Raw genomic sequence first — 27,284 nt, forward strand, 5'->3', positions numbered from 1 at the left:
GTCTGGGCTCGTGGCCTCGCGCTAGGGGAATCGCACCACAGGGTGGGTCGGACCTATAGGGCCTCGGCGTTCTGCTCATTTTTTCCCATGACCCCGTGCGTGGAAGCAAGAAGACAACAACCCGTGGGAACCCTATCGTTGCGGAAATGGGTCAGCCGATGCACCCTCAGCCTGCCCGATTCACCACCACACCTTCGGTTCTCCCTCCCTATTCTTATCCGAGTCCTCCGCTCCAGCCAAATCAAGGATCCACTGCAGATCATAGTGGGAAGCTTGAGTGCTTATCTGTGCTAGCAAGGATAGGACAACAATTTACCCTCTGCTTTCGTGCTGAAAGTCCTGCTTCAATGGATGGTCTACCTCTTTGGAAGTTTGAAGATAGAGTAGAGACCCTCCCAACCAAAGATCCTAGTCTTGCATTCACTGGCCAGAAGGTTGTCCAGGTGGAAGAGCCAGAGCCTCTTGTTGATCTCATTTTAATCTCTTCTGTGTTTGTGACTGCTAAAGGACATATGGTCTGCTCTGGGGAGCTGAAGATAAACCTTGTAGACACCAAAGGGGGCATACTTGCAACCAGCGACATTGAATCTTTCTCTTTAGAAAATCATGACGTGCAACTTCTTAGTGTTTCAACATCAATTGAAGAAAACGGTTCCCAACCAAATGCCGAAAATATCAGAAAAATTCAGGAGTCTTTTGGGTTGTTTTCTGTGCCATTCTTGAATGTGGGTCAATCATGGTTCTGCAGGTTAGACATCAAGTGGCAGAGACCAAAATTGGTGATGATGTATGTTTCACTGGGGTACTCTTCTAATAGTTGGGAAACCATGGCTCAAAAAGTTCACACAGAAGGAGCTCACCTTCCCTCATGATCCTGTGCATGGAGACCATAAGACAACAAATCCACGAGCGGGAGCAGGGGAACCCTTGGGGACGGGCCTGGACCTAAGAGGGTCCAGACCCGAGTTCGTGGAAACGGGACCCGGGCTCGGGACAGGGGACCATCCTTTGGGTCCCCGGGAACGGGACCATCAGCAACTGTTTCAACCTATGTCACATGGGTGCGGGTGCGGGCGCGGGTGCGGGGATTCAGCACTTCCAAAAAACCCGGGTGCGGGGGTGCGGCAGGGGCAAAAATGTATATATATATATATATATATATATATATATATATATATATATATATATATATATATATATATATATATATATATATATATATAAAGGGGGTCAGCTGTTGCAGCTGACAACAGCTGTGACTGCTGCAGCTGTTCTGACAGCTGTTGCTACTGTCAGCAGCTGACAGACAGCTGCTGTCAGCATTACTTTTTTTAAAAAAAAAATCGCAGCCCATTTGGGCAAATTTAAAAAAAAAAAATCCAAAACAAGAATGGACCTAAATGATCCTGGGTGCGGTCAACGCACCCAGGATAGGGTTGACCGCACCCGGTGCCGCACCCGCACACGCACCCGCGTCGAGTCGCGTCGACGCGGGTGCGGCACCCTGCTAGCCGAATCCCTGTGACATAGGTTTCAACCATTCAGAGAACAACAATGTTTTGCAACTGTTGCTGAATTGGCTACAACATTACTCTCGATTCTCCTCTACTTGAGACGGTGCAAGAAACAACAAGTTTTCCATGATAATATATCAAGCGGACAAATGGTGATCTTTAAATCATCAGTCATGCAATCTCTTACCTTTGAGGTTAGAGTATCAGATTTTGGACTTGCTATAATGATGGATCCAGACCAGACATGTATCAACAATTGTTGCCGGCACCTTTGGTTACCTAGCTCTAGAGTACATAGATACTGGAAGATCCACTGAGAAAGGAGATGTTTATAACTTTGGTGTCCTGCTGCTGCAACTCTTGATTGGAAAGAAACCAACAGATGAAACATTTATAGAGGAAGGCACAAGGTGTGAAGCATGGGTGAAAGCAGTTAGGGAAATCAAGAGGGAAGAGTATGCAATGGATGATGGTTTAGCTTGCTGCCCCATTGAGGAAGTCAGGCAAGCACTTGCCATTGCACTCAAGTGTCTGGAACCAGACCCATCTCAGAGGCCGCTACTGAAGATGTGTCCGATCTATATGCATATTGTAGTGACAATAAGTCGTCAGAGATGACTTCTTCCCAACTGGGGGAGAATGATGCAAAGCATGTCCCAGATCCAGCAGGAAACAGGAGTTGTCTCTGGGCCGGACCCGAGACCCGGATTCCGATGAGGCATTTAAAGCCCCTCTAGGGTTTTGTGCGCACGCAGGGACAAATGGATTTCTGTTCTTTCCTCTACAACATTTGGTTTCTTTTCACATTGTTTTCGTTTAATTTTTACGTTCAGCAACTCGCCATTCTTTCTTTCCTAGTTATTGTTATCGTATTTGTTTTTGTTAAAGTTCTGATTCGTTGTTTCAAAGATCTCCATTGAGATAAAAGACAAAATAAAAAAAGGTTCCTGTTATTGTATTTTGAGGGTTAGTGTCCGTGCCTTTTTTTCTTTCCCGCTCATAGCACGACGTGGGTCGAGCTTTCAGTTCAGCCCACAATACTCGAGAAAGTCGACGTCCCCCTGCATCAACGCTCCTCTAGAGAATCAATTCCACCTAATAGGTTTGTTTCATATGAATCTCTCTCACCAAATTATAGAGCTTGTCTAATAGCCTTACGTTCATACTATGAGCATTCTCATTATAATCAAGCAAAAAATATATCGTATTGGATTGAAGCAATGAGGGTAGAACTAGATGCCTTAAAGAAGGCTAAAACTTGGGAATTAGTTCAACTTCCTCCAAATAAAAAAGCTATTGGATGTCGTTGGGTTTATAAAGTTAAGACAAAAAGTGATGGTTCCTTAGAAAGATATAAAGCAAGATTAGTGGCTAAGGGATACTCACAAGAATACGACATTGACTATGAGGAGACTTTTGCTCCTGTTGCTCGAATGATTAGTATCCGAACCCTAATTGCTGTAGCATTATCTAAGAAATGACCTATATTTCAATTAGATGTTAAAAATGCCTTTCTTAATGGTCAATTAAATGAATAAGTATATATGGACCCTCCGTTGGGAATTACTCTTGAACAAGGTCAAACCCTTAAATTATTAAAAGGTATATATGGTCTTAAACAAGCCCCTAAGGCTTGGTATGATAGATTTAGTGCTATCATGATCAAGTTGGGATTTCGTTCTTGTTATACTGACGCTGCCCTCTTTGTTAAAAGTGTAGGTAATAGTATTGTTATTCTTTTGCTTTATGTTGATGATATGACCATCACAGGCAATGATGAAAGTGATATTATTGTTGTTAAAAATATGTTAAAAGATAACTTTGATATGTCTGATTTAGGTTTTCTCAAATATTTTCTTAGCATTGAAGTTGCATACTCTCTTCGAGGGTATATATTGTCACTAATGAAGCTTGCTGCAGATATATGTTCCAAATCTGGAATTTCACATGACAAAAAGGTGGAGACTCCAGAGGTTATCAATGTTAAACTACGGTTGGAGGATGGGGTTCTACTTGATGATCCTACACCTTACAAACAACTCGTTGGATCTCTCACCTATCTGACCATCACCAAGCCAGACATCGCTCACACTGTTCACTCTACCAGCCAATTCTAGCATGCTCCTACAACTGTGCATATGAGTGTCGTGCTTCGGATTGTTCGCTACATCAAAAACACTCTAACTAAAATGCTATTTCTATCCTTACTCTCTTCATTAAATTTGCTTGCCTATACTGATGCTGACTGAGGAGGAAACCCAAATGATAAAATCTCAACTACTGGTTTTTGTGTCTTTTTAGGAGATTCGCTAATTGCTTGGCGATGCAAGAAGCAACAAAAAGTCTTCTTATCATTTACTGAGGCTGAGTACCGGGCTATGGTAACTGCTACAATGGAACTTGTGTGGCTTCGAAGTCTTCTTCAAGATATGGGAGTTGAAATTTCCGGTGCCTCGAAGCTTTGCTATGACAACAAAAGTGCCATCTATATTGCCAGCAATCACACCTTCCATGAGTGGACCAAACATATAGAAATAGACTGTCACTATGTTCGTGATGAGTATCTCCGTGGGACAGTTACACTGCCATACGTCAAATCCGAATATCAGCTCGCAAACTTTTTTACTAAAGCACTTCCTGCTCCCCGCTTGTTTTTCCTTGGCAAACTTTCAGTCATCTCCCCATAAAGTTTGAGGGGGGGTGGTGGTGTTAATATATATATATATATATATACACCATACTACCCGATAGGGGTATTATGGTCATTTCACATAATACCCGATAGGGGTACTTGTTTTTCTTCTTTTTTATTTTTTGTATTTATTTTATTTTCTTCTTTTTAGGCCATTTAAGGGGCCCCACCATAGAGTCGTTGGGGCCCCCAACGGTCACAATTGTGACCATTGGGGGCTCCCAACGACTCTATTGGGAGCCCCCAAGTGGTCCCTTGAGTGTATAAATAGGGGTACTCCCCCTTCTGTTCTTTCATGCTTTTGTGAGCTCCTCTTTAATAAAAAGAGTATTTATTTTATGTGTCTAGCCTTGTTACAAGGCCTTTCGTATTATTTCTTGGTGGATTTCTTCTTTGTGCCTTTGTGCTAAGTCCATTGTTGGACATTGTGAATGCATTTGCATTCTTGATTTTTTCCACATACTTCATTACAATGGCATCTAGAATCAAGTTACTAAGTACCATGTAGTTAAAATCCTGCCTAGGCACGGGTATGCTGCCTAAGAATTAGGTGCCTAGGTGACTACCAACATTGGGTGGGGGTGGTCACCAAGGTTGGTATTTAACATTTATTTTTTTATAATGTTTAAAACATTATCATCATGTTTCGATTGTGCATTTTAAAATATTTAAGTTTTTCAGTATCTTTTCTTATTGTTATATATATATATATATTTATTTTTATTTTTATTTTAAATAATTTTATTCTTTTGTGGGTTTCTAGGCAACACAGCTGAACAAATATTTCTTTAGATGGATTTAAATGTAGAAACATAATTATGTCTTAATTGTTTAGTTTCATTCATGAGCTATTATTTTTAAGCTTTGGTTGTTTAGCTTCATAAATTGTGTTGAATATGTATTTTCTATTATTTGAAGAATTTATTATAATTTATTTATTATTATTTTTTCTCTTTTTGGCCCCAACTGGGCCAACTAGTCCTGCTTAGGCACCCACTAGGCCTTTTAGGTGACTGGCAATTAGTCACTGACTAGCACTTTTGACTACTTAGTTGAAGTACAACATTATATGCAATGTCTACTAAATACAAAGTTGGCATTCCGTTGAAGAAAAATTCTCATTTAGCTTGTTTTGTACCTTGAACGAATGAAGGTTTGCTTACTGTTTCTAGATATCTTCTCTCCTGTCAACTTTTGCATTTTTCATGCAGGATTTGCTCATAGAGGCTGTTGCCATTAGAAGAAGTTTCACTGAGAAACATTTAGCTGCTATTGAGCTTGATATAAAGGTTGGTTTCTTCTCCTGTAATTTCATGTGTAATGTTTCTTTTTAGAGAGAGTTTTGCTGAGAAAAATTTGGTTTTATGGAGCTTAACATGAAGATTGGTCTTTTCTGTGTAACTTCGTGTAATGTCATGCCTATCTCAGTAAAGAATAACTTTAGAAATCTCCTGCAATTTGTATATAATTTTTTCCTGTGATATTACCTAAATTGGTTGTAAAAGTTAGGAAGTGCATCTAAGCTAACCTTTCCTCTATTTCGTTGTATTGGTGGGAGGGGTGGGGGGAGAGTGAAGGAGGTCTTGATGCTTGCTTGCTTGTCCATTTGCATGGACCAGGAAAAGAAGCCAAACAAAAACAGGAGAAAAGACCAAAAATATATATTTGTCTATGAATGTTTTCATGTGTGCAAAATAATACTCGTAAAAGTGATAGCAATAGTGGATTTCTAGGACTTTTTTTTTGGAGAAAAAGGAAAATGTCACATTTATCATGTCTGGTGATAAGGCTTCACCAGGAAAGGTTTAAGAAGTTGCATGTTCATTCTCAAGTCTAGTAACCCCTATCATGTTTGCACATTTTCATCCAGGCAAACTTGAGAATATCTACTTTATGCATTGATGAATAATGCTGAACTTTTTTAGAGTTATTCTTTAAAGTTTCTACTACTGTCCCACCAAAGGAACTGCCCACCAGATAATAACAGCCACTTCCAAATTAATCTCCATTTCTTGCTTCTGATTTCACTAGGTCTGATAAGTCTCTTAGTGCATTCCTATTATCAGTAAGCACATATTTAACAACTAGAGAAAAAGAATACCTAGTTTGATCCGATCTTTAAAACTGAAATGAAATCGGTGATGATGATGATTTCAGTAGAAATATATGTTGCAATCACAGGAGAAAGTATTACATTTTTAAATTATGTCTAAAATAATCGCTTAACTAGTATTCTAGACCTGATTTAAGAAAGAACTAAATCAACTGGAAACTGATAGGTTAATATCACAATCTAAGTGTGATTCTAAAATCACACATATATATGCATGTATGTATGTATATGTAATGTATATATGGAGGTGTGTGGGTTGGTGGGTGAGTATATGTTTGTGCACGTGTGTGGGGGCTAATCTGACATGAAACCCTTTAGTTTAAAGTTAACCAAAATTGAACTGAATGAAATCACCAAAACACCCTTAAAAGCAGTGGCGTTCTTTTAAAATGTGTAGTTCATTTTAGGATAGTTTAGGTCATATTTGTTTTCTGGAGAAAAGAAAAAATCAAATCTGAACTTTTGTCAGATTTTTTTTTTAAAAAGTAACAAAAGTTAGTTTGCTCATTTTCGTATCTAACAGAAGAGTTACTTATTTGATCTTGATCTTGAAAATTATTTAAATATAGTCACACAAACACATTCATATATATATATTTTTTGGTTAAATTAAAGAAACAATCAGTGTGCTATTCGTATTTAAAAAAAAATTCAAACTCGCATATCTGTGTCACATAGGCTATTATACTATTATTTTATTCTAATTGCTTCTTTTTCACTACTTAAACACTTTAGATACGAGAATTAGAAGTGGGCCGCCGGGAGCAACATGAGGTTACAATACAAGAAGCACAACGATATGAATATTGTAAGTGACTTTTGTTGGTGAATGTGTTTTTTGGTTCATTTTATTGCCATTATGGGCAAGTGTGGTGTCTTATCATGTTGATATTTTATGCATTTTGCATGTGAATCTTCAAATTTAGTGTTTAAATTTTGCCTTTGTTCCTTCACCTGCTAATTGTTAGCAGTAGAAAGCTGATAGATATGATCCGTGGTCTTGAGTTCTTGACAAGTGCACCTGGGTTTGCAGTTGTGTAGTTATGCTGTACATTAGGCTTTTGCATTTCTTTCTGTTTATGTGTTGTTGAAGATCCATACTAAAATCAATGCTGCCATCAAGAAAATGATCTTGTTCCTGACCTTGCATACTTTTGATGTTGCGTAGTTGATACATATGCATGTCTAGATGCTTTCTATCTTTTTTTTCTTTTTTTCTTTTTTTCTTTTTTAATATTTTTGCTATTTTGGTTGCTCGATTATTCTTTGGTGAAAAATTTTGACTTCTGGATTCACAAAGAAGAAAGTTAGATTCTGTGTATTAATCTCAAAGAGAGAAACTCAATACCATCTAATATTTTTTTTTCTGCAAGCTTGGCTCCAGCAAGGTGTTTCTCTCAAGTACATTAGTATAATTAAAGATATGTATGAAGGAGTAGTAACCAATGTCCGCACTTGTGGAGGGGTGACAACCAATTTTCCGATAACGGTTGGGTTACATCAAGGATCTGCTTTAAGCCCTTTCCTATTTGCGATAGTGATGGATGAGCTTACGAGATCAATTCAAGAAAATGTACCGTGGTGTATGTTGTTTGCTGATGATATTGTTTTGATTGATGAGTCTAGAGCTGGGGTTAATGCTAAGTTAGAATTATGGAGTCAGACATTGGAAGCTAGAGGTTTTAAGTTGAGTAAGAGTAAGACTGAATATATGGAATGTCGGTTTAGTAAGCAACGAAGTAGTGATGGGAGTGTAGTGAAGCTTGGTGAGCAAGAAATACCGGTGAATGATTATTTCAAATATTTGGGATCCATCATTCAAAAGTATGGAGAAATTGATGGAGATGTAAATCATAGGATAAAGGTTGGGTGGATGAAATGGAAAAGTGCAACTGGAGTGCTGTGCGATCGTAGAATGCCATTGCGGTTGAAGGGAAAGTTTTATAGGACGACTATTAGACCCGCTTTACTATATGGTACGGAATGTTGGGCTGCCAAAAGACATCATATTCAAAAAATGAGTGTAGCTGAGATGCGGATGCTTAGATGGATGTGTGGAAATACAATAAAAGATAAGATTCAGAACGAGGAGATACGTAAGAAGGTAGGTGTTGCACCCATTGAAAATAAGATGCGAGAGAATCGTTTACGGTGGTTTGGACATATTCGGCGAAGGCCTAATGATGCTCCAGTTAGAAGGTTGGAGAAATGGGAAAATATATTAGTTAAAAGAGGTCGGGGTAGGCCTAGGAAGACTTGGATGGAGATGATAGGAAAGGATATGAATGCTTTGAACCTCACCGAGGACATGGCATTGGATAGAAATGATTGGAGGAAAAGGATTCATGTGGAAGACCCGAAATGAATTTCTTTTTTGGTTCATATCGCTGACCCCAATTGTTTTGGGATGAAGGCGTAGTTGTTGTTGTTGTTGTAAGCTTGGCTCCAGCAAACACCATTGCTATTTCAGTTATATATCCTCGTAACTAGCTTGCAACTTACAGCGCATAAAAGTATTTGTCATTACATTTATGTAAAAATCTGAAGCATTTGGTTTTTATAATTGGACTAATGTTTGTGTTAACCCCCAATCTCTGTCACGTAAGTACAGGCACAGGTATGTAGTGTACGGCATGGGAATTTCTAAAACTATGGGTATACATACACATGTTTATGTTTTTGTGCGAAAAATTATGCATGCATGTATGCGCGTGTGCGTGTGCGTGTGTATCAAACACGTACATGGATGTATAAAAACAACCTTTTAAGCAACTTAAAATGGATAAAAACAGGTACTAGATTGAGTCAGATCCAAAACTGGTCTGAGCCATACACAATGAAATACCAGTACCAGTACCCATGTCAACGCAGGTCAACATGGTTACATCACCCTTCTTGAAGTGCTCATGTTACATACCCTGCAATCAAATAGTTCTGTCAGGTGGCACATGAAAAATTGTGTTGGAGACATGAATTTAGGTACTAGGATGAATTATTTCTTGTTTCAAATGTTGAAGTATGCAGTTCTTGGACATTGTTTCAATTAAGTTCCAGTCTGAGTTGAATCATGATGAATGCTGCAGCATACATGCACGCTGGAACCATATTCAGAGCCATCCGTGGTGAGCTGACAAGGTAGTCTGAGTATCATATCAAAGTAATATTTCCATGATCTGTATTTGAAGATAAATACAAACTTGAAAGAAAAAGTTTTAGGTCATAACTATCCAACGAACTGAACAACTTATGTGACTTGTCCAAGAATTTGGAAATTTTCTAATGTGGATTTGTGCTTACGAAGGTGAGCATTTTCTAATAGGAGAAGAGCATACAAGGCTGTGAGAACGCCTCCTGAATACGATTTCCTACACAAATAACAAAACAAGAAAAAAGATGAAAGAGAGAGTGAGGAATCCCAAAAGCGGCGTCACCCTATGTGGGTGGCTTGTTTTTCTATTTATATGACTCTTATGTTAAAAGTACATAATGGGTATTTACGGTATGGTATGGATCTAGATCTAAACCGACCCGATTCATTAGTGTACATATTCTAACATGTCCCCTCAAACTGAACATGGTGGAAAACCATGGATAGTTTGGATTTTAAATCCCAATACCGATTTGCTGGAAGAGCCTTATTTGATAAATCTGCCACTTGATTTTCGCTACGAATGAACATGGGATAAATTTCCTCAACTTTTTCTCTAACAAAATGATGATCAATTTCCACATGCTTCATTTTGCCATGCTGAACGGGATTGGTGGAAATAGAAACCGCACTTTGATTGTCACAATAGACTAGGGAGCTAGAAACGACCTGGTGCAAGCCACATAAAATGGGCTTAATCCAAGTGACTTCAGCGGTCACAGCCGCCATAGCTTGATACTCTGCCTCAGTGCTAGATCTTGCAACAATTTTTTGTTTTCTGCTGGACCAAGAAACAAGGTGGGAGCTTAAATAAACCCCATAACCTGTAACAGATCTTCTTGTAGTTGGATCATGGGCCTAAACAACATCCAAATATGCAATCACCTTGATGGAATGGTGGGTAGGCGTATGAGGTGATTACATATAGACTAGCCCATCAAAAATAGTACCTTTAATGTACCAGAGGATACACTTAACTGCTTCCAGGTGCTTTGTTTGAGGCCTATGCATGAACTGAGAAACCTGATTCATGGCAAAAATCTGGTCAGGTCTAGTGAAAGTGAGATATTGAAGAGATTCAACTGTACTTTTGTATTTGCTGGGGTCTTCCAAGTAAGTATCATCAGCGGAATCTGCAGTTAGAAGTGTATGAGCAACCATTGGAGTATATGTGGGTTTGCATTGCAGCATACCATTTCGATGCGAAATATCTATGGCATATTTTTGCTTTGAAAGAATGAGTCTATCTTACTGTTGGTCCACTTGCACGCCAAGGAAAAACTAAAGAAGTCCCAAATCTTTCATGTGGAAGGCTTTGTGCAACACCGACTTTTTCTCATCAATCTTTACAACATTATTTCTTGTAATGATAATGTCATCAACATAAACAAGGATGACTGTGATATTCAAATGTACCTTTTGCACAAATAAAGAGTAGTCACAGTGATTCCTTTTAAAACCCAAAGTTTTTACTACTATAATAAAGGTCTTGACCATGCCCGAGAAGCTTGCTTGAGACTGTAGATCAGAGTTACCAGAAGCGCCCCTATAGTAGGGGAAGCGCGCTTCTCCGATTCGCGCTTTGGAAGCGCGAAACGTTGCGCTTCCGAAACGCGTGGGGAAGCATCTCCTTTTTTGGGAAGCGTGCTTCCCCCACGCTTCTCTCTTTTTTCCATTTTATTTTATTTTTTTTTCTTCTTTTTTTGCTTCCGGTTCGCTTTCGAGACGGTTCGTGACTCGCTTCTAAGTAGTCCCACGCTTCCCACTTCCCGCTTCCTAAATTTTTGAAAGTGCCTCGCTTCCCGCTCCCACTTCCCGTATCGCTTCCCGCTCTTGCTTCCTCGACCGACAACCATGCCGTAGATAGCCTTTCTCAATCTGATCACTGAGGTCTTTGGATCTCCTTCTAAGTACCCAGGAAGATGATCCATGTACACTTCCTCGTATAAGTCTCCATTTAAGAAAGCATTTTTAACATCTAACTGAAAAAGGTGCTACCCATGTTGTTACTGCCAAAATAGGACAATGTGAATAGTCTCCATCTGAACCACGTGACTGAATGTCTCATCAAAATCTAAGCCATGCTCTTGTGTGTACTCCTTTACCACAAGTCTAGCCTTAAAATGCTCGATGCTGCCGTAAGATCTACTCTTTATTTTATACATCCATCAACACTCAATAACGTTTTTATCTGGTGGCTCGGGAACCACTTCCCATGTGGCATTCATGAAGTGCTACAATCTCATCATTCATAGCCTTTGTCCAGTGGGAGTCAAGGTTGGCCTCAGCAAAAGACTTGGGCTCTTGAATACGTTAATGGCTTCAACTAATTGAGCTAGAGACATGCTTCCAATATATGATTCTTGATGTGTGATAATGTCCTTGCCCTTTGACTCTTGAAAGTCAACCGAAGCAACCTTCTTTTCAAATGTCCTTTTTAGTTTATGGGGCTTAGTGTGACCCGGTTCATGACAATAATAACAAATGATTTTCTTTCTATCATTAGTGATTTCGTTGTCATCTATAGTGAGGTGACTTATATGTACAAACATAAATTTTCGGTCTAGAAACGGCTAAGACCGAGTCATCTTCACTTTTACTTACATGCTTTTTCAATCTATTTTCTTCCATACTCAATTGTTCAGTAGTATCTTCAATAGAGAGAACTTTTTCTCCATGGAGAAGAATAGACTTTGTAGATTCAAATTCTGGTATTAGACCGTTAATGAATTGGTAAAAGTGCTCCACATCTATTTGTCTTTGGCGGAGTTCAATATCTTCAAGACAATGTCACTTTGGCTCTAGAAGAGCCAATTCTTTCTAAAGTTCGGATTGGTCATTATAGTATTCTCTAATAGTTTTATTTCCTTGGACCATAGTCTGAACCGGAGTTACCGGAAGCGCCTAGGCAAAAGGAGAAGCGCGCTTCCCCGAAGCGTGAGGGGAAGCGTCCCCCTTTTTTGGGAAGCGCGCTTCCCTTTTATGGGAAGCACGTTTCCCTTTTTTGGGATGGGAAGCGTGCTTCCCCCATTTTTTTCATTTTTTTCGCTTTCGGTTCGCTTCCGAGACGGTTCGGAATTTTCTTCTAAGTAGTCCCACGCTTCCCCGCTTCCTAAATTTTTGAAAGTGCCTCGCTTCCCGCTCCCACTTATTCGACTGGTAACTCTGGTCCGAACTTTATCTTGCACATTTCATATATATGCAATATCTTTAAGAGAATACATTTTCTTAAGATAATCCCAAGCCTTGTTAGCATGCTCAAATTTAGCAAAGCTTGAACACTTTTTTACATCCACACTACTAATAAGCCAAGACATGATCTTGTCATGTCCCATCCTCCATTCATTCCACTTTTTCTCATAAGTGTTTAGAGTTTTAGCTTTCTCATTTTCAGTTAGAGGTACTTCTTTCTTTCTCACTTGCTTGGGTTTCGGATCAGATCCATCTACTAGTCTCCACAACTCCTTTCCCCAAATAAGGTGCTTTGTAATATAAACTCATGTTATATAATTGAGATCATTGAGTTTTATGGGTTTAATAGTGACATTATCATTGTCATCCATTTTTACAAGGGCTAAGGGAGGAGGAAAGAAAGAGAAAAATAAAAAGAGAAGAGAAGGAGAGGCAATGAACATGAGCATTCCTCTAGCAATGATTCACACAATCACTTGAACACTTGCAAGATGACCAACACTTTGAAGAAGGGTCTTCAAATGAGCTTTAATACTTCCAAGTTCTGATACCATGTAAAGATTTAAGGAGACTTTAATCACGAACCAAAAGTCTACCAATCTTCAACTTGAGTAGATAATAAAAGTGTTATCTAAGGAACACACTTTCAACACCCACAAAAGGAACCACAAAGTATTCTAAAAGAACACACTCACAAACCCCACAGTATATATATATATTCAATGGAGATTGTGCAAAAGCATACATTACAAGGAGGGGAAGACCCTTATATATACACATTATAAAGAGGAGTTAGAGAGAAGAAGACAAAAAGTAAAGAGTGTAGGCCCATTCCCAGCGGCTAGAAATCTAGCCGTTGGGGGCTGGGAAGGCTTAGTCAAACTTAGTTTGACTAAGTCCAAATCTGTTAAAAAAAACATTACTATAAAAAGTAAATTATATATATAGTACGTAATTATACATGTATAATTTAACAATACAAGCCTCCTCTATGGTCTTCTCTAATCAACTTCCCTGACTAGCGCTCTTGCACTTGACAACCCCGAGAGGAGAAGAAAACATTACACCCATGGTCAGATAATTGAAAAACAAATAAAAGATTTAAGTTCAATTTAGAAATATATCTAATTTTTGGAATAAAAAATCTTTTTGAATTTTGAGAAATGTTTTCAAAATTTTTTATTCTTTATATCTCAAGAGATGTTTCATCCGCAAAAAAAAAATATTTGATTCACTTGAGTTATGACATTCGAATAACATATCACTATTTGGTATCATATGAAGAGAAGCACTTGAGTTAAGAAGCCAAAGAGATTTATCGGGATCGAAAAAGCCGAAGGAAGAGACTCTAGTTGATGAGGATGCTCCTTTGAGTAGAGGTCGAAGAACCTCCACTAATTATGTCAAGTACATATTTCCAATAGATGAATTTTGTGTGATTTTTACATCACTTGACTCTTGTGGAGGTCCAACAAACGCAACCTTCTTCTCATAAAGTTTGTTTAATTTAGGACAATATATTTTCACATATCCTGGTTTGCGACAATAGTAACAAATAACTTTCTTTCTTTCGTACTCATTGCCTTGCTTTTCATCATTTGGCCTTTCATAGTCTGGTGATTTGTAGGTACAAATATAGTTTCCCTTCTAGATATGGTTAGAACAGAGTCATCATTACTCTTAAATATTTGTTTTTAAGTCTAATATCTTTCGTACTTAGTTCTTCTATAGTATTTTCTATTTAAGGGACTTTTCCTCAATGAAAAAAGGCATATTTGGTGGATTCAAACTCCGATCTCAACCCATTAAGGAATTGATAAAAATGCTCTGCGTTTATTTGATTTTGGCAGAGTTCTATGTCTTCCGGACAATGCCACTTTGGTTCAAGAAGAGACAACTCTTCCCATAGTTCGGACAATCCATTATAGTATTCTTTAATGCTTTTGTCTCTTTGAGTCATATTTCGTATCTTGTCTTGCAAGTTATGCACATATGCAATATCTTTAAGAGAATACATTCTCTTAAGATAATCACATGCATTGTTTGCGTGTTCAAATTTAGTAAGACTTGAACACTTCTTAATGTTAACACTACTAATGAGCCAAGACATAATCTTGGCATGCCTCATTGTCTATTCCTTCTACTTCTCATAAGTGGCCATTGCCTTATTTTTCTCAACCTCCGTAAGAGACACCTCTTTCTCACCTTCTCCTTTGGTAAAGATTAGTTTAGGTTCCGGATCGGTACCATCCACTAATCTTCACAACCTTTTCCCCATATGAGATGCTTCATAATTAAAGACCATGTTATATAGTTTGAATAATTGAGCTTGATGGGTTTTATAGTGTCATTTTCGTTGTAATCCATTTTTACAAGGGTAAAGACAAAGACTAGAGAGAATGAGAGAAATAATAGAGGAAAGAATAATGAGAAAGGGTGGAAATCACGAGCACTCTACGACCAAGTAAACGCCATCGATCAAGAGCACGGACACTCCTTCGCCAAGCAAGCACCACCAATCTATTACTTGAAAAAAACAATCACGATCTTATTAGCACTTGAATAGGAATTGCAAGAGAGCTTCAATACTTTCAAATTTGGAGTGACATGCTTCTCAATATATCAAAAACAATTTCAGCTTGATTACCAAGCTCCGATATTATGTAAGGAAACGAGTTCCTTCAAAGATGTTTACCAAATCACCAAAAGTGGACACTCAAGAGTTCCACCAAAATACCAAAATGAACACTCAAAAGAACCACAAAAATGAGTTCACTCACAAACACCCACTAAAGGGGAAAAGAACAATATATAAAAAATAATATTTTTATTTATCTCAACATATGCAAGAAGCATTACATTGTAGTGGGGCTTTGCCCCATATTTATACACAAATGGAGGAGAGGACATCGGGAGTCGTTGGGGGTCCAACAACTCTACATAGAGCTGTTGGGACCCCCACGGTCCTCTATGTTGACTAGTTCAAATACAAACAAAAAAAATAAAACTAAAACTACTCCTAATTACTATCTAGTTACATTATATATATATATATATATATATATATATATATATATTTACATTTTTAACATATTCAACCGTTCAAGGAATGGGGGAAATAAGTTGACTCCAAATGATTCCAGATAGTGAGAGTAACACCTTTAGGGCTCGTTAGAATGCATGTGTTGCGCCCACAAACAAACTGTGGACATGGGGCATTTTTTTTTTACCAACACCCCCCTCCCTCCCCAGAATGGTGGGGACAGGACAGTTTTTTAAAAACAAAAAAATAAAAAAAACCTGTCCAGAACAAACTGGACAGGACCACTGTTCTGTCTATCCTGGGCAAGCTATTCTATCATATTTAGTTAACAGTTTCCTCAAGTAGTGCATTCTGTTTGAACATTCTGCCTCATTGATACAGCTTATGTCTTTTATCAACATCATGTCACTCACTGTAGTGGAGTTCTAATGTCATGGTTTATCTTATTCTTGTGTACTATTGAAAACAAATGTAAATTCATTTATAATTTATCTGATCTGTTTTACTTGTATCATAGGTAAGGAGGAAACTGAGAGACGCAAGCGCCAGCTTCAAGATGCCAAGGAGTATGCAGAATCAATCGCTAAGATCACTCGAGAACTCACTCAAGCTTTTCTTGAGGTGCTCCAATGATTTTTAAATTATTTCTAGATTCTTTGATGTTGTAAAGCATACACTGAGAACTTTGAGGAAGCTATCATTCATCACAAAATGGAATATTAGACAACTCTCGCTTAATTACTATTTTTACCAATATAAGCTGCATTTCTCTGCAGTGCTACTGAGTAGATTGATGCTTTTGTTTTGAGATGACAATTTGGAGGAAATAGTTTGGAGAATGGAACTTGAATTTTAAATGTGTGAGAAAACTGTTTTTATTTTATTTTTTTTCATTATTTATCTTATGTAGATGGTAGGCTAGCTGTTTTCCCTCTATATGTAATTTGTAGCATTTGGATAGGAGAAACTTATCTATTGGTTTTGAACACGACTCATATTTAGCCCCATAACAAACAAACAGGTTAAGTTACCAGATCTTATTCCCATGTTTTTTGTCTCTCTAGAATTCATCTGTTTGGCTCTGAATATGTCTTTGAATGATTATGGACCCATGGGATCTAAGCAGCCCTGCAGTTACATATATAATCAATGGTGTTTGCTATGTTTGAGTAATCTAGATGTTTTCTTCTAATTGAAGGACATTTAGCAACAATGCTTTTAACTCTGGCATTGAACAATCAAAATTGAGGAATCTATGTGATGATACATGAAGGAAACAAAGTCATAGTTGGCAAGCTAGTCACATGGAGTTGTTTTAGCCTTCTTTGTGTCATTTCTTTTTTATCAACTCATTGGGCCTCCTGAGCCAAACAAAGGTCTAATAGACTAAGTCTCATGTCATTGATGTCAAGTATCAGTTTTCTTTATAATTATTGGTAAAGAATTGGAGGTTAAGAGAAAGGTTTGGAATTATTTCTGAAAGTGCATGTGAATGGAAAGCATTGAGGGAAGTCTGCTAATATAGAAGTCATTTTATTGAATAGAAATTAGATTTACTTTGCATGCCTGCATACAGGCATCTGTCCGATTGATTTCACGCATCTGTGCATGTATTGCAGATGTGTTCTCTCCAATCACAGTTTCTTTATTTATTACGTGGTGTTTGAGATCGACTATTTTTCACTACAGATGCCGACAACTATTGAGGAACTAGAAGCTTCTATTCAAGATACTATATCTCATGCAAATTCTATTCTTTTGCTTAATCAAAACATTCTTGAGGAATATGAACATCGTCAACGTCAGGTAACACAAGTCCATTTTTTTCTGCATTTATACATTGGTGGCTTCCTATATGTTTTGGAATGGCCATGCAGATTGACAACCTTGGTAAGAAACTGGAGGCTGATCGCAAAGAACTAAGTAAATGTTTGTCAGAAATAAACACTCTCAAGGTGTGAATTTGCATTGTTTTTTTATCTTTGTGTGTCAAAGGAGTCCTTTATTAGCTTGTCCTTTGACTAATTTACATCATTCAGTGATCTCTTCGAGAACATCAATTGGATAAAGCAATTTTGCAGGGTACGTGGCTTCCAACACTAAGGGACCTTGTAGATAGAATCAATGGAACCTTCAGCCGCAACTTCCAAGAGATGGCTGTGGCAGGAGAAGTTTCACTTGGTATTTAAGAGTGCATTTTTTTTTGGCAAAATCTAGAAGAATGAAATTCATATCATTATTCTCATCTTTCAATGCCATTTATGCAGATGAGCATGACACGGATTTTGATAAGTATGGAATACTTATAAAAGTCAAATTTAGGTAAGCAAAGATCTTTTTCCTTTGATTAATTTTGGCAGATTGCATCATAAACATATTTGCCCCATCCATTTTTGTTTAGTCCGTTATTGTTTGTTTTTATGGATATTCAAATTTTTTTGTCACTTTCTTGTTAAGGTCAATGCTGAGTATACAAGATATTCATTAGTCCAAATTATTAGATTGCCAGGATATTGGCATATATAGCTAGGTTGTTTTGTCATAGGATAGGATTTTCTGAGTGATAATGCCCTAAAATGTATGGATTTTGGAAATTTACTTTTGTAGCATATGTATGTTTTGCAATTTCTTGCATGTAATGCTCATCTAAATTGGTTATTATAGTTTTCTCCTATTTCTCTACTGATGTGTTCTTTACTTTTTGACTTGGTCCTGTTCAACTTTTCTTATCCAAACTGTAAAATAAGAAAACTCTCTCTCGTGTTTCCTTTTAATGGGAGGTACTACAAGTTGGTAATGATTTGTATCATGTCTTTTTTCTCATGCTTTTCTTTTCCTTTACTTGGCTGAAGCACCTGGCGTCAGCAATATCTAGGCCAAGTGTTTTCTTTTTCCTTTTTGTAGCTATTTTGAGATACATCTAACATCTAATGATGTTTCAATGTTCATATATGATTTACCAGGCAAACCGGGCAACTTCAGGTGCTGAGTGCTCATCATCAATCAGGAGGAGTATGCAACATTATTGGTTAATGGATTTTTAAATTGTAACAAATGGATGCATCAGTTTGACAATTCTCTTTCTCCAGGAGCGTTCTGTATCCACCATTCTTTATTTGGTCTCACTCCAAGACCTGACGAACTGCCCATTTCGTGTAGTTGATGAGATAAACCAAGGTAAATGCAAGTCATTCTAAACCTGCCATGAGGTCTTTTACAGATACTCATTCTTATATTGAATTCCAACAGGAATGGATCCTCTGAACGAAAGGAAAATGTTCCAGCAACTTGTGAGAGCTGCTAGCCAACCCAACACACCACAGTAAGGATAGTAACTTTGTATTCTTGTTTTTTCCTCACTTCATTTTTGAATTCAGAGTTCTGATAATATATTCGTAAAATGACTATACTTTCAAATTGTAGATGTTTCTTGCTAACGCCAAAGCTCCTTCCTCACCTGGAATATAGTGATGCATGCAGCATCCTAAATATCATGAATGGACCTTGGATTGAGAAGCCATCCAGAGGTATTATAGACTTCATTTGGTTCAAATAGACTGGTTATTTTTTGTATTCTGTCTCACTCTGGCTGTCCTGCTTTCAGCATGGGCCAGTGGTGAATGCTGGAGAGAAGTCATGGGTTTGGCTGGAAAGTAAGTTAAATTATTTGCCTTGTGAATAACATTAGTTAACCAAGAAAAATTTTGGGACACTTCACAATTGTAAGAGGGATGGTTATATTGTGAACACTAATGTCATAGACTCATAGGTATGACAATGTATATGCCTTGTCAACATGTAAATTACAGTACCTTTTAAAATGACTTATTGTATTTACTATCCATTTACTTGCAAAATTTCTATTGGGATCTCCGTTTTGTCCGCTGAAGTGCTTGATATTTAATAGTTCCAATTCTAACCCATTCCTATTTTGTATGCATCACATTTTTTATGTACTTTTAACTCAGGCAATTTGTTTGATCTGCATCTCCATCTTGGTCAAATAGTTTATCCCATTGAGAGGTTTGTTCAGCTCAATCACTGCATTTGCATATGTTTCAAAATCACGAAATTGTCTCTTATTTTCCTCATCCGATCAATGTAGTTTTTTGCTTTTAGTTTTCACATTTCCTAATAATTTTTGTTAAATTTAAAGCCGTTCTCTGGGATTGTCTGAGAACAGTGAATATAACATATGAGTGCACCATGGCAGATTGTCCTAATAATTAGGGTGTAGCAAATATAAAATATGTTTTTTGCAATATTGGGTGTCGCAAATATTTTAATAAAACATATTTTGGGGACCATTTTAAACGGTGAAAACATCACAATGTCATCGTTTTATTAAAATATCATGGTTTTATCATAATATTCACTGTTATATTGGTCATTTAATGGAAAATTAAACTTTTTATTTTTAATTTCTTAGATTTTTTAAAATTTCAATTTATATATTTTTGAAAATTTGTTGATAAAAATGAGAAAGGAAAACTTTTAATTTGTCACGAGAATTTGGCTAGGGTGCGTCATCCAAGCGTAGCCCAAGTGGGGGCCATTAGACCTTATGGTACAGTGGCATACGGCATACATGGAAACATGAGTATTTATGTATATATATATGTATACAAGGATGTAAAAGAACATACTACGTATATGTATTTATAAGGAGTGTACAGATGATTTTATCAAAACCTTGATAATAAATATAATCTCTCTCTCTCTCTCTCTCTCTCTTTGTACTTGAGATGAGCACCATATAAGAATGTCGCATTATAGAGAAATCTTTCAGCTCACTTGCAAGAGGCCTTCTGTATATACAATGCACTTATGTTTGGGAACACTCACACGTGCCCATAGATCTCACTTTAGGAAATATATGAAAGAACTATTACACAAAATGCTAGCATTTTTTTTATCAGCCACTGCAATTGAGGTTGTTAGGGACCAACAAGAATACAAAGATGCAAAGCTTGAAGATAAAGCAGTTCTACAGCTGTGGATGAAGACAATACAAACTGATTACATGACTAAAAAATCATCTCCGGTATTATCTGGTGAAAAGCACTAGCTTTTCCCAGAAAACTTTCTTCTCCCTCTCTCTTGGGCGTGCTCCCTTCTGTCTTTGCTCAATTAGTTAGACAGGCAATTTACAGAGAACAAAATGACCTGATAATCGATGAGCACTAAGGAACAGTTTCAGATGCTTGCGGTTCTGTACTCGAGCATTCCCTTCACATTTAACCGAATGGACGGTCCCATTGATGAGCATATATGTGCACTTTTCCAATACACTCCCTTTGCACCAGATGGCCTGTTAGTTTCTATTGATTTCTGGACAATGAGAAGAACAGTATCAGCACATTCTTGACCTGTGAAATAAGTCCAGAAAATGAATAACAGATCATGGAAGAAAACATACAATTACTGCAACCAAGTTAACAATGAGATCCTCCTCGGTGAAGTTTACTTTCCCAAAAGGTATGTGAACGATTCCGGTCTTATCTGCTCGGTATTCAACCTTTCCCTTCTTAAATTCTGCTATAGCCTGAAGGAGAGAGATGTCAAAACCACCACTCAGATCATAATAAATGATTTTGAGACTAATAGAAATTTTAAATTAGCAAAGGTTGAACCATCGCTTGAAGATCAAATAAGCAGCAGAACAAGAATCCAAAATGGTTATAGAGGCACCTAGCTTGTTTTAGTAGTATCAGGGAAGAGATTGGGATCAAAGAGGTCATTTTTCCCATTTTGAGGAACTGTTCCACCCTTTAGAAGTGAAGAATTTTCACTCATTTTCTGCAGTTTCTGAATATTGGTGTCGATTGGACCAACCAGAAGGCTCAGACTAAGTTCTGCCAACTAGCAGCATTGAGAATCCATTGGAAGAGCAGTTTAACATTTCATCATTAAACCTAAGGATTATATATATATATATATATATATGAAAGGCGGACCGACCAACCAAAGAAAGGTCCAAAATCTAGAGCGAATGACAATCAGACAGCTCCCTGTCTCCAATGTTTGAGCGTTTCATCAATCAGATCTTATATGATTGTTCTTTATAATTTATTTAGTAAGAAATATGATTTACACGATGACTTTACCACATCTACACATGTTTTAGAAACATGAAAAATAGACAGCACACAAGGCATTAAAAACTTTACAATACAGAACATTGTGGGCTGTTGATTTTTAGCGCTTTCGAAAACACATAATATCAAAAAATTATAATCTAAAACACATTGCTTACTAAATAAATGCTAAAGATACAATATGTAAGGTCCAATGAAAAACTCAATTGTTAGAGAAGGAATGCCATCGATTATCATTTGTTGTAGATTTTGGACCTTCCCTTGGTTGGACGGTACCCCTTCCCTATATATATATATATATATATATATATATATATATATATATATATACACACACACACATTTGCTACAATCAATTGTGCCTACAATTTAGTTGAGATCTCATGATGCAAGTTGTTTTGAATCAACCTAGCCTAGTGGCTGTGTTTAGCATGGTTATTTATTGGTGATCGACCATTGGATCATGTATTTTGGATGAAAAACATGTTTTTCTAAATTGGAAAAAGTTGGTGCATTTACAGCTGTCAATTTTTGCATTGCTGGGAAAACCTGTATGCATCAGATCCTGGCGATGAATAAACCTATTCCTACTATATATATATATATATATATATATATATATATATATAGAGAGAGAGAGAGAGAGAGAGAGAGAGAGTTTAATTCCAAGAATAAGAATTTCATAGTAAAAATCTGAAAATTGGCCACCCAAGTGCTATGAGTAGGTTTCAAGTTATACACATGCTGAACTAATGGCCACACTTGTAATATAAACCAGAAATACAAAAATGCGCAAGGAAAATAGACAAAGACCTGTTTTGACATACCTGTGTTATATCAGTTGTAACTGTACCAGCTTTTGGATTTGGCATGAGTCCCCTTGGTCCAAGAATTTTCCCGAGACTTGCAACCTGAAATTGGTTCAGGATGTGGAAGAAACAAATCAACCAAAATAAAAGGTGATCGACAATATATTTAAGCTAACTTTCTTTGGTAACCAACAACCATTTCAAAATTTATCAATCTAACAAACTAGCTGACTGTAAAAGCATCCAATAGTGCAGGTTGAAAATAAAAAACTTACTAAAGGAAATAATCACAGCTGTAACTCAAGATGGGTAACATGAATGAGAACACATCCTTATTGCTACATTTGGTATTTATGTTAACACATGAAATCTGTCATACAATCTGAGTTCAATATTTATGATATTTCCTATCAAGAAAAAACATGCTGATGAATTGAAAACTAAAGTAAATTGTTTGACAAAAACTATTTGGTAAGAATTTCGTGTATATTAGAAACAATAGATAACCGATTCCAATTTGATTCTTTCTTCTTTGGATTTTTTCAATGTTTCTTTAATAAAAAATATTTGATAAAAAAAATACAGTAAAAAGTGAAAATCAACAAGAAAACTCTTGATTTCTTACAATGTTTAGTAGGCAAGTCCATCAGAATTATGTTGTCAAGAAGCTTAAGGTTGAAAGATGAACAGAACAGAGTAGAAAGGGAAGCAGATGATTTTTAGGCCAAAAGACTCAAAATTGTAGAAGAGCAAACTGTTATTAAAATGAGAAAGAGAACCACACCTTGGGCATCATGTCTGGAGATGCAATCAGCTTGTCAAATTCCATAAAACCCCCTTTAATTTGTTCTATCAAGTCTTCTCCACCCACCAAGTCAGCTCCTGCATTCTTTGCTTCATCTACTCTATTACCTGCATAATTGCAGGTTATGATCAAGTAGAGTTAGACACTACCATTCATGGACTACTATGAAACTGAAAGCATTCAACTAATAATTTCCTGGTGCTGCCAAGTAACGACTTTTAAAAAGCTAAACAAAAGAACAGTTATAGTTGGATCAATAAAGTTGCAGCTGCTGCAAAATAAACAGATTAAGGATCAACACTCTACATCAAACTCAATCAACTATCCCTACAAATCTACATGCAAAACCAAATACAAACATGCCTATATTTTGTAAATCAACTTCCTTGTATCTTATTGCTCACCCCATGAAAACATTGAAAAGCATTCTCAAAATATTTTTCATTATGTAATTCATACAAATATATGAACTTTAAGTAACCATCCATTTGTTGCTGAATTCACACATGCACATGCACAAGCACAACATAGTTGCTAGAGTAAGAAGTGTGTGTGAGAAGTGATACATGAAGTAGGAGGCAAGAAGGGAGCTTTTTGAGAGGCACCTTGATTTGTGAAGCATTAAGAGAGTAAGCAGTAGCAGTGAATAGGAAACAATATGAGAACTATGAAAGTTAGCTAAAATATATGCTTCATTCAAATCCATTGCTTCTAAAATGAGATTTGGATTCCAACAATTTTTGTGAGGTAAGGTACATTCTAACCATTGGTTGTGAGTATGGTTCTAGAATAGTCACATATGAAATTATATATGTAAATTGGTTTTCTATAAATCTGAAATTATGTTGTTTGGATTTGGGTTTGTATAAATCTGAAATGATATATGCGACTATTCTAGAAGCTTCAGATAACTATGAATCAAACAACATAATTAGAGCTGGTTAGTTAGAAAAGTAACGTTAAATATGCCATGTTTTCAAGTCAAACCTGATTCATGAAGTACATGCAACTTGAACCGTACAGAAAAGCTCAAGATAATGTGAATGGTCCAAACCCAAACTAGGTAATACAAGTGCTAAAATTTCTGTTATTGAAAAGTAAGACCATTTAGACCTTGTATTTTATTTGGTGCTGTCAATTCAATGCCAATTTAAAATAGTCTTATTTAGCATGCATGAAATAATAAAATACCAAAAGCTAACCTAATTGTCCAAAGACACCAGAAAGTAACCATGTCTCCTTTGCATTGCACAGAAGAGAGGTTTCTTTCCACTTCAATATACTACACAGCTTATTGCTAGCATGAACCATGACAAAGAGGCTCTCTACTTTAAGTCACAACCTGCATTTTGTTATCGCATCCTCAATCTTGGTTCAAGTACATTTGTTCTCTACATAGTCATCAATATCAGCAAAATTCCGGAATATCATGTTTTAAGAGGTTTTGCCAAAAAAACAGAAAAGGTAAATATCATGATATTTTAAAATATGACTATATTGCAAATATCCCATTATCATGCTAATATTGTGATGATAGTACAATATTCAAAAAATCTTATTTTTTTTCTCGTCCATCATGTTATTCTTATTCTTGTTTTATATTTTAGAAAATTTTCTTACTTTGATTTATATTTTCTATTATTTCTTATATTTTCATTTTTCTAAATGCAAAGACTTTTCAGAGAACCTGATAAAAATTCTCTCCAAGAAGCAATCAAGACCGATACTAGTGATTTGTGTATTCTATATCGAGCAAATTGCATATACCCTGATTCCTACATACAAACACCTCCCTTTGAAGTTTTGCAGAGGTTTCACACTGGCATACCTCCAAAATAGCTCAGCACCAATTTTAACACCTATCTTGGACATCCTTTAAACCACAGACAAGGTTGACATTAGTGGCATACTAAGCCACTTAGCAAGGATGGAAGCAATTAGAGAACACTTACTCTAACTTTGAAACAGATGTATCCACAAAAAAGTAGGATGTCGTTGTAAAGACTAAGCTACAAATGGTGGTGAATTTCAAAGGGATACAAATCTTTCCAATCCACCCACTAAGAAGAATAAACCCTACCTAGGATTCCTAGAATATAAGCCAGTGGCCACAAAAAGGATGCAATTGGCAAAGGACATGCCACACACTTACTAAAAGAAAGTTAAAAAAATTTCAAATCCCATGCTACTTTATGGAAGACCTACCTCTGATGCTCCATAAGAACATACCAAGCAAAAAAAACACGGCCAGAATCAACTGAGGAAAGCTTGATATGTATCTAAGACAAACATAGCTAATTTCACCCAGAACTAGCAAAATGATTTTTCGGGAGCAACAGTTCAAACTGGTACACTTGTTTCAAGCATATGTTTGGATGATACAAGCAAGACGCCATCTTTTTATCATATGGCTTAAAACAAACACATGAGAAGAAGCAATATCAGGTTACAAATACAATAACATCCCACCAATGAGCCAACGAACCTTCCAATATTTATAAACAAAAAATAGTACAAACCAACATCAGATTTTCCATCAAGCAACTAACAAGTGTGCAGCAATTGTTCCTACCAAAAGAATTAAAAAACAAAAAAAATCATGCAATAATAAAACGGAAGATGAATGCGTAAATACAACCTTGAGCAAGAACAGCAATTCTAACAGTTTGGCCAGTTCCCTTGGGTAAATTCACCTAAAGCAAAAGAACATAAAAAAGGCAAAGATAAAAACCAACAAGAGCATCAATACACATCAACCAAACAATGCAAAATTAAAGAACCCCATCAGCCTCAAAACAGAAACAGAGTCAACCGTCGCTCTCAACTGCTGATCGTTGTACTTGGGATCGATGTTGAGCCTGAAATGAGCTTCGGCCGTCTCGAGGAACTTGGTGTTCGACGCCTGCTTAAGCAACGAGACGGCCACCGGCAAGTCGTATTCCTTCTTGTTCTCCCTAAACTTTTGAATCTCTAGGAAGCGCTTCGACCGTGTCTGCTCGCGAAAAAATGGTTACGAAGGCGAATTCAAGAACAGCAAAGAGAAGGAAAAACCCAAAATTGGGCAATTCCACCAACTCACTCTGTCTCTCTTGAGAAGGAGTGCGGCCTTCCCGGTCTTGGGTTTCGTTGGTGGTGGTGACTCCACCGCTTCTTCGCCCTCGAAAGCCTCTGTTTCCGCCACGACGGCGGCAGCGACGACCGGAATTGCCGAGCCGCCGTCCATGTGGGGTGCCGGCGAGTGCACCCATCTTCCTCTCCCGCGCTGAAACAGCGCTAGACTCAACTTGCCGGGCAAGCCGCAAGAGGTTCTAGAGGGAACGGGAAGAACAAGAGGCTTGGTCGATTGGGTGGTCTTGGTGGAGGCGAGAGGCCTCAGTGTGGCATCTGCTACGGCCCAAGTTGTCTGTGTGAGTGAAGACGCCATTGAGAGAGTGAGGAAACGGGAGGGAGGGTGGTGGTGGTGGGGATGAGTTTTGTTCCCTCCCCACAAGATAAGAGCGAGCGTCTTTCTACCATGGAGCGTTATGGTTATGGGGGGGTGAGAGGGCCCGTGCCCATGCACCCGAGTTTCCATGTCACAGGGATACGCCATTCTAGCCGCATGTCCTTTTTGACACGAATAGGCAAGGATACGACACGATTACATGACACAGACAGTACGAAGTACGAACCATATCTTATGTATTTTAATATTTTAAATTATATATTATATCAAAAAATAGTTTATTGATTAAAAATTCAAAAAAAAAACTGTCATTTTCTCAAACGAACAGGTCAGATGTATAGAGCTTATACTAAATCCAAATCCGATTACGGCATATAACTAGGGGTGTCAATGGGTCAGATCTGACTGGACTCAACCCGTACCCG

At 37.3% G+C, this 27,284-nt stretch overlaps 2 protein-coding genes across 2 annotated transcripts in view; one reads left to right on the plus strand and one right to left on the minus strand.

Annotated features, from left to right (window-relative positions):
• Positions 1-19,559, plus strand: part of SMC5 (structural maintenance of chromosomes 5) — an 89,161-nt gene extending 69,602 nt beyond the window's left edge. The window contains exons 19-30 of the mRNA XM_090000038.1: positions 5,418-5,495; positions 7,055-7,127; positions 16,220-16,323; positions 17,392-17,508; positions 17,580-17,657; positions 17,784-17,883; positions 17,970-18,024; positions 18,666-18,714; positions 18,792-18,879; positions 18,952-19,024; positions 19,126-19,229; positions 19,307-19,559. Coding sequence (XP_089856164.1) covers positions 5,418-5,495; positions 7,055-7,127; positions 16,220-16,323; positions 17,392-17,508; positions 17,580-17,657; positions 17,784-17,883; positions 17,970-18,024; positions 18,666-18,714; positions 18,792-18,879; positions 18,952-19,024; positions 19,126-19,229; positions 19,307-19,359 — 972 coding nt within the window. The 3' untranslated portion in view covers positions 19,360-19,559. The remainder of the gene's footprint in view (positions 1-5,417; positions 5,496-7,054; positions 7,128-16,219; positions 16,324-17,391; positions 17,509-17,579; positions 17,658-17,783; positions 17,884-17,969; positions 18,025-18,665; positions 18,715-18,791; positions 18,880-18,951; positions 19,025-19,125; positions 19,230-19,306) is intronic.
• Positions 19,560-20,473: 914 nt separating this feature from the next.
• Positions 20,474-26,911, minus strand: LOC149843727 (large ribosomal subunit protein uL1c-like). The gene is made up of 7 exons (XM_090000039.1): positions 26,494-26,911; positions 26,227-26,406; positions 26,053-26,107; positions 23,394-23,521; positions 22,628-22,711; positions 21,122-21,247; positions 20,474-21,033 (listed from the first exon to the last, which is right to left on the minus strand). Exons 1-7 carry the CDS (start codon positions 26,836-26,838, stop codon positions 20,899-20,901), a joined length of 1,053 nt encoding a protein of 350 aa, XP_089856165.1. The 5' UTR covers positions 26,839-26,911; the 3' UTR covers positions 20,474-20,898.
• Between the last annotated feature and the right edge of the window lie 373 nt (positions 26,912-27,284).

This window comes from Nuphar pumila, chromosome 3 (genome assembly GCF_984573655.1).
Source record: "Nuphar pumila chromosome 3, dmNupPumi1.hap1.1, whole genome shotgun sequence".
In the NCBI taxonomy this organism is placed as follows: Eukaryota; Viridiplantae; Streptophyta; class Magnoliopsida; order Nymphaeales; family Nymphaeaceae; genus Nuphar; species Nuphar pumila.